Consider the following 8,397-nt stretch of genomic DNA (forward strand, 5'->3'; position numbering starts at 1 on the left):
TTAATCTTGAGACGGGGCAGAATCTGGTGTGGCTAATCAAGCCAATTCTAGAACGGCAGACTTTGCCACATTTCGTACATGTGTAGGCTATGCCTCTGATTTAGGGCTAGCAGACAGGGCAGCTTTCTTTTTATCCCTCTTGATTAAAGCCGCTTCAAAGACTCTAGATCCATATTATTAATGCTATTAGGATTGTTTTTGGCTACCTCCAAAGTTTTTGCCGCATGCGTGCATTGCACCTATTGTACCCTGTACGCTGTGTACAAACCACGCGATTGTCCATTGACAGCAATACAAATTTCAGTATTCAATGCAAGTAATTACAGGCGTTCTATTTTAGAATTTAAAAAGTGGAGTTTGAAGCTTTTAGGTAAACAACGCATCCACTTCAACCAAATATTTTGTGTTTCAAAGAATCATAAATCTATAATAATCTATTCTTTCCAAGAATCAAACATTTTAAACCAATCACAAAGTGGAGTCTAATAACACATTAACGACTAGATGTACACAAGTGAGTTATAGGAATCAGTCACTTAAGGTATCTTTTAAATGACTCGTTAAAGACTAGATGTACTCACTGTCACTCATTGACATCCACGAAAACTTTTATTTATTTTTATTGAGTATATTCCATCGCGTATTAGAATAGAGGAACACGCACGCGCACACACATATGTGACACACACATATATATAAATACAAAAGCTCATAGCTTTACACATACACAATAATGTACTTATCGTGAGAAACACATAGACACACAAAAAAAAAGAACTGAAGTTACGATTCTTTTTTTTTTTTTTTTAATTTGACTACTTTTTCTTTTATTTATACATTTAGTATCATGTCAAATGATAAGCTTTATGATATCAGCTGTTTTTAAAAAAAACCTCTTTTGTTGCTATGGTAACGGTCATCACAAATTAAAGGCTTAAAACATGTAGCTTATGGTAAATAAATTCATTGCATGTGAAGGAAACAGAAAAAGGGCGAAAGAGTGTTGCGACGAGTAGGTGTAAGAATTGTAAGGCACTACTTTTTCTTCCTGCTCCATCTTGTCTAATAGTCTCCTACTTCCTAGATGTCTTAGAAAGTAGTGCATGATGTAGGTCACCTACACATATTAAAAAATGATTTTTTTTCACTCCCACCACTATTCTACCCCCTCCCCATCCCAAAAAAAAAAATAATAAATCATTAAAAATGTCTTTCCCATTAAAAATAATGCTGACTATAATTTAAACTTTCAGTCTGGCAACGTATTTTTTTTTTTAAAGTTTTGTGTTAATTTGTGAGTGAACATTCTTCTTGAATTTGAGAGTGAACATTTTTCTTCTTGAATTTGAGAGTGAACATTTTTCTTTTTGAATTTGAGAGTGAACATTTTTCTTGAATTTTTGAGTGAACATTCTTCTTTTTGAATTTGAGAGTGAACATTTTTCTTGACGGCTGAAGAGAGCAGCAACAGAGTTCACATATGCAGGCGATGGTATGTGCCAACGACCCCTAAACATTGGGGACACACGTGATTCACATCCTTCAGAGAGTTGCAAAAGAATGTGGCGATCGCACATGGAAAGCACCTATAAATAGACATAATGAAACATTGTCACGTGACTGCGTTGCGATGCATGCGTAGAATCAAACTCAAAATTGTTTTTGAACAAATATATTTGTGACGGGATATTGATTTTTTTTAGTCCTAATAGAAGACTAAATCCTATTTCTCACACAGGCAGAAAGTTTCAATTGCTTACTAGAAATAAAATAACCCAAGAGGCGGCCTCAGGTGGCGGCGAGTGGATCAATCTCCTCAGGCCTCGAGACTGAGGGGGCCACGCGCAGCAGAATCTTATTGTCTAGTTTGATTTTTCATGCCAAATGTTTCTGAATGACTAGTTACGTTGATTAACTCTTGCACATTCAGACGGAATGCTTTATTTTTCTCATTACTATTTCACTCCCCTGTTATGATTAAGCTTCAATAGCTTTGTTCTTTGTGATCAGAAAATGTTTTATTTGGTATACGATTAAAGGGGAATGCATGCTCCTTCTATATAACATAAAGAAGAGTTTTTTAAAATGAAATATTAATTTAATTTAATGAGGTCAAATCAACGATGGTGTCGTCTATTAGGAGAGAAAGAGTTAAAGGCCACTACATCAATAGTAGAGGATTTTGGACAAAATGCGAAACAATGACAATATAGCACTTTATGTTGTCAAACCGCAGAGTTCCTCGCCAAGGCTCTAAGGCAGGATTAGCCCTTCCAGTCTTGCTAACTAATGGAGTTCATCTCAAGTTACGCAAACTGTCACAGCACCACTACGACGAAAGTCAAAGATGAGATGAGATAAGGCACTACAAATGAATTTTTACACTTTTTTTTCTAGAAAAACTATCAATAATTTATAGAAGTTAATTTTTTTCCATCAGCTCTTGTTCGAAGGCCAAATCAGTGAGTTGTAAATTTGTCATGGTTGGTCGCCAAAAAAAATTCGTATTTGAGATGCCGATAATCAGAACCGAACCTATTTTATGTTTAAACTTAAGAGCAGAAGAGACGAAATTCGTTTTTTAGCGGCCCCCGCAAGAGGAAAAGACGCTATTAGTTTTGTGCGAAATGTCTGTCCGTCTGTCCCGTTTAGATCTCGTAAACTAGAAAAGATATTGAAAATCCGACATCACAATATTTTAAACCATTCAAAGTTCTGATGCAACGGCTCATTTTTTTTTTTTTGAAATCGAAAAATCTAATTTTTAGAATCAGTTATGCAAGCATTTTTTAAAAAGAAAAAGCTAATTAGTATGCATTATAAGTTAGACCTAATTTAAAACGAATAGTAATTTTGTAAACTTAATTTTCCAAAAATTTTATAAATGACACGGTCACCCACAAATATATTCTCTTTTGAGGATTCGAATAAGAAGTTGAGCCTTTTCAAACCATTTAAATCAATTAGGCCAGGGGAGGCGCGGTGGCTGAGCGGTAAAGCGCTCATCCCGGGTTCGAATCCTGGTGAAGACTGGGATTTTCAACTTTGGAATCTTTGGGTGCCTCTGAGTCCACTCAGCTCTAATGGGTACCTGACATTAGTTCTGGAAAAGTAAAGGCGGTTGGTCGTTGTGCTGGCTACATGACACCCTCGTTAACCATAGGCCACAAAAACAGATGAACTTTACATCATCTGCCCTATAGACCACAAGGTCTGAAAGGGTAACTAGTTAGGCCAGGTTCACATCTAACTTTACATTCACTTCCACCTATCCTTAGAGCTGCGGGACCGTTGGGGCACTACACAAGAGCTGTTAACCTTCTTTCTCCATTCTTATCTCTCTTTGTCTTTGATATAATTTCATTCGGGTGTTCTTTCTGAAAATATTGAAGCCTGCCTGGGTGGACCACTTCGGAGGCCGAATTTGAGTTTGTGTTTCCACACAAACTGTCTTGTAACCTTGTTGTTAATGTCATAAGAAGCACTATTGAGATTAATTCTGATGTGAGGATTCAAATTACAAATAATAATGTAAGAAAAGAAGAGAAGCGCCAGAGAAGAAAAACGCCAGAGAAGAAAAGCAAGGCCAATGACCCTAGCTCCAACTGGAATAACCTGCCCAGTGTGCAGCCGAACTTTCGGAGCTCACATAGGTCTCACCAGCCACATGAGGAGGCACAAAACCCCTGTGCAAAACCGTAAGCCCCCTGGTGACAAAAGTGGCCATCATCGAACCACAATGAACGAACTACAATATAAATTATAATTATAACAATAATAATGAACAACGATAACTCACACTATTCACAAACAGGGACATGGTTATCTAGGAAATGTAACGAATAAGGTTAATTTCGTAGAACGAATTTGGTTCATCAGTATAATGACTACGGTTCATCTCATAGACTATGGTTCATCTCCAAACAACGACTACGGTCGTTATGGTAGAGCGGCTAATGACTCACATAATGACTACGGTTCATCTCGTAGAAAGAATAAAATTTATCTCGTAGAACGACTATGCTTCGTCTCGCACAATGACTACGATTCATCCAGTAGAAAGACTACGGTTAGTCTCTCAAAACGACTTTGGCTCATCTACTAGATCACCTACGGTCCGTCTTATAGAACGACTACGGTTCCTCGCGTAGATCGACTACGGCTCATTTCGTATAACATTCTACGACTATTAGTTGGGTTTTACAAAGGGTCGACCCATAAATATTAGCCTTTACTAAACTGCTGTTCATCTCGCAGAACGACTTTGGCTCATCTCGTAGAAGGACTGCGGTTCCTTTCGTAGAACGACTTAGGCTCATCCCGTAGATCAGCTAGTGAGCTTGGTTTTACTTGGGTCTTCCCAAAAATATCAGCCTCTACCTAGCTATGTGTGCGTCAGATACGCGCTTAATCTCCTGACCTAAAAAGTCTGCTATAAAAGACAGCACAGAATGCGAAGGTTCTTCAACCCAGATTACTTGCCATCCAATGGTAAAGAGACAACACATAGTCCACGTGCACCAACCAACCACCGGATCTGTCATTGTCGTAATCTCAGCGTTGCAATACTGGCAGATAATGTGTACGGGAGTATCCATCCAAAGAAGACTTTTGTTTCCAACGACAGGCATCTGGTCGTAGACCGAGGGCCTGTAACGACACAGTTTCGAATGATAATAGCAATTATTTTTAGAGTACGCATTTTTTTAAAGCGAAATTCTCCTTCCCCCCTTTTTTAAAGCTTACTTTTACAAACTCACTCTGTCTGTAAAACGTGTGTACACATTATTTCTCCCACACCCATTCTCTGATCAAGATGAAACTTCGCACAATTATTCATTGACACAGACAAGATATAAATAAAATTTAAAAAGTAACAAATTAGACAATCAATTACTGGTAATTCACTATTTTGTTAAATAGCAACAAGTGAAACTAATACTTCAGTATTCTCTGTGTGGCTACATTTGTTGGGTTTAGTCCCATTAAATAATTGTTATCGCTATTTCTCCCTCACGCGTTCTCCGATCAAGCTGATACTTCAAATGCACTCAATATTTTTTTAAATGTCATATTATTCAGGAAATTAAATGGGCTCTATCTTATCTTTTTACTTTGAAACTTGTGTTCTGACTGAGTCTTATTTCTGTAATAGTTTTTTTTTTTTTTAGCGTTCCCCTAAAGGGGAATAGCCGCAATTAGTTGGGTGCGGTCTGTCCGTCATCCTTCCATTTCGTCCCATTTAGATCACATAAACTAGAAAAGATGTTGAAAATTTGACACCATGATAGTTTAGATCTTTCAAAGCTCTGACGCAACGTACACTTTTTTTTTTTATCTAAAAGCGAACCATTCAATTTTGAAAAGTAAATATGCAAGCAGTTTTGTCACACAAATACACCAGTTTTAGAACTATTCACTATTGATAGTAAAAACACGGGACACTATTACAAAGTGAGATATCTGTAATATATAATTTAAAGGTATTTATGCAAAGTTTTTGATTATTTCTAAAAAAAAAATGTAAAAAAAAAATATTTATATTACTAAATAGAGTACTTTATTCTATATAAGCTATTTACATTTTAAATAAAATGTTAACTTTTGTTTTAAAAGTGAAACAATGTATTTAGCATGCAGGTAAGTCGAACTTAATTTAAAACATTATTTTTTAAGCAGTGTTTCATATTAAGCACTCGCAGTACACCGTGCCACAGCATAAAACAATTTATAGATTTAACCAAAAGGGAAAAGTTTCTTCCGGCCTTGAATGAGAGATAGGCTCTTTAGATAACGGTCTATTAGATAATCATTCAATCAGATAATCTATATTCACATTGAACCAAATCTTCTTCATACCAGTTCATTGAATGTTAATGAATGTTAATTTAATACTAAAATCAATATACACTTGTATCTCCGTATTATGTGGTATCATGTGGTCAGTCGGCATAACAACATGAAAATATCAACAAAACTTTCGGTAAGTAGACGTGTCTTCTTTTTGTATTGTCATACACGACTTACTGGTTGTTGATAGTTTTTAATTCATAGCTTGTAGTATTCTTACCGAAAATATTGAATACCGCCTTTTTACCTGCCTAGGCGGACCACTTCGGAGTCTGTGGTTCCACACAAACTATGTTTGTAACCTTGTTTTTATATCATTTTGATAGTGGTATGTGGCACTACTTCCATAGTGTAATCATTTTTCTTCGCTCTATACACTATTCTTTTGATTTGTGTTTAACGCTATCAGATTATACTCTAATATGTGAACATGAATTCAACATGGCTGCAAATAACGTTAATGCACAAGCAAGGACAGAGAGAGAGGGAGAGAGAGAGAGGGGGGGAGAGAGAGATGGAGAGGGAGAGAGTGGGTGAGAGAGGGAGAGAGAGAGTGAGAGAGATAGGTAAGAACCTCGACGAAATTTAATCTGAAATCACAACAAACAAAATGTTCTCTGTTGTGACTTGAACACAAGACAAGAAATTAGAAGCTTGATAAATTATCTCGCTCATTAACTACTCGATAGCTAAAAAAAAAGTTTTTTCAACATACTGAATGGCATATGGTGGACCGGCGTTTGGATCGTATTCTTGCGGTGGATACTGCGGAGCGTTCGGATCTTGTGTTGGTGGCGGATACTGGGAGTCGCTAGAGTAATAAGATTGCCGTGGATACTGCGAAGCGTTCGGATCTTGTGTTGATGGAAGATACTGAGAGACGCCCGAGAAATAAGATTCCCGTGGATACTGCGAAGCGTTCGGATCTTGAATTGATGGCGGATACTGAGAGGCGCTAGAGTGATATGTTTGCCGTGGATTCTGTGGAGCCTCTGAAGCTCGTACTGAAGGCGGATATTGAGAACCGCGTGGTGCTTCTTGAGTAGCAATAGATGTGGGGGCAAATTCAGATGCCCTGGAGGTCTGATTGGATTTGCCCATGATTGGATCTTTGTTTTAGGCGACTTCACTGAACAGCATCACCACCAAGCAGTTTTAGCTAATCAAGAGAAAAGAAAATGTAATGAAAACGTAAAATGGAGTACTAATACACCTGCAAATATAAATCTTTTCGTTAATGCCAGGGGCGGACTGACTATATGGGCATTTTGGCAAATGCCCGGTGGGCCGGTACTCAAATGAGCGGTAGGGCTACCTAAAGGGCCTCATGAATGCCACTAGGGCACGCATTAAATTGTTAAAGGTTTTATACTATTCTCATAAATAAGGGGCTATATGAGCGTCATGTTAAAAACATCTTTTACAGACTACAGTGTAATACTAAATGAATCTAACACATTTTCAAAAAAGAATTTAATAGGCTAACCTACATCCGTAGACAGTGCTATTAGTAGGCTTCATCTTTTTAGGGCCTACAAACAAAGCGAATATAAAGCAACAAAAGACCTAGCTAGGTCTATATTTCTTTCAAAGGTATAGAGCATGCATACAGTTATCTATACATTATTTTAAAAAAATAACATAATGATTTTGAGAACAGAAAGACCTATAATTGAAGTCCCGTCATATGATATACAATTTTAATTTATGCGCCGTACTGTATAGAAATGCCTGGGCCGATTATGACATCCAGTTCGCCCCTGGTTAACACATAAAACACTAAACCAGAAGTTACAAATCGAAATACAAAACCAAATCAAATACAGTCCGTATGTTAGAACAAATTCATATAAGTGCTCCTTCTTTCCTAGTGCCATTAGAGAATGGAATAGGTTGACTAAAACAGGTCATTGATTAACATGCATGTCTAGATTGACACCTAGAAATGCGTAGGACGTAAATATCTCCTTTTTTTTGCGACAAGAGATATAGATCTAGATCTATGAGATAAGTCTGATAAGAGCTTAATTAATCATAATCTAGAATAGATCTGGATCTACATCTAGATGAAATTCTAAATCTAGATTCAGGTCTTTAGTATGTTTTAGTTTCATTTGTGTCAAAAAGAAAACAGTTCGTTGTGATACTTAATAAAGTAGATGTCTAGCTTAATAACCTAAACCTACTATAGGGTTTAAATCTATAATTTTTTAAAAATTAATGTAGGCCTCTACATCAAGATCTAATGCAAATGAAGAATCAAGCGGAAGTAGAAAAAGTGTACGAAATGGAGTTAAACTAGAATGCCAGGTAAGCGTTGACAATGGCTATTTAAAAAAATCCCTAAATGATTTGTTGAGACAATGTTTTAGGTCGAACTGGATTTCTGAATGTTTATGCGAGTGCCCAGAGTGTTGGCACCATGTGGATGAAGAAGTGTCATACATTGGTAGTAGCTAATTTTTTAGTTACTGAGCAATACTGAGCAATACTCAACAATTTCTTTTGAGTTTCAATCTCTTGGAAATAGTCGAATTCTAGTAAAGT

At 36.8% G+C, this 8,397-nt stretch overlaps 1 protein-coding gene across 1 annotated transcript; it reads right to left on the reverse strand.

Moving 5' to 3' along the window:
- Positions 1-797: 797 nt before the first annotated feature.
- On the reverse strand, positions 798-8,162 carry LOC129928806 (uncharacterized). The gene is made up of 4 exons (XM_056044879.1): positions 8,037-8,162; positions 6,566-7,009; positions 4,479-4,650; positions 798-1,586 (listed from the first exon to the last, which is right to left on the reverse strand). The coding sequence occupies exons 2-4, from the start codon at positions 6,949-6,951 to the stop codon at positions 1,275-1,277; spliced, it is 870 nt and encodes a 289-aa protein (XP_055900854.1). The 5' UTR covers positions 6,952-7,009; positions 8,037-8,162; the 3' UTR covers positions 798-1,274.
- Between the last annotated feature and the right edge of the window lie 235 nt (positions 8,163-8,397).

The sequence above is a fragment of the Biomphalaria glabrata genome, chromosome 10 (assembly GCF_947242115.1).
Source record: "Biomphalaria glabrata chromosome 10, xgBioGlab47.1, whole genome shotgun sequence".
NCBI classification, from domain to species: Eukaryota; Metazoa; Mollusca; class Gastropoda; family Planorbidae; genus Biomphalaria; species Biomphalaria glabrata.

Excerpts from the sequence above, each read along its gene's own strand:
- LOC129928806 (XM_056044879.1), bottom strand. The coding sequence starts at position 6,951 with ATGGGCAAATCCAATCAGACCTCCAGGGCATCTGAATTTGCCCCCACA. Across the intron at positions 4,651-6,565 it reads GGTCCACCATATGCCATTCA|GCCCTCGGTCTACGACCAGA; the intron begins GTATGTTGAAAA and ends GTGTCGTTACAG. Across the intron at positions 1,587-4,478 it reads TCTTTACCATTGGATGGCAA|GTGCTTTCCATGTGCGATCG; the intron begins GTAATCTGGGTT and ends GTCTATTTATAG.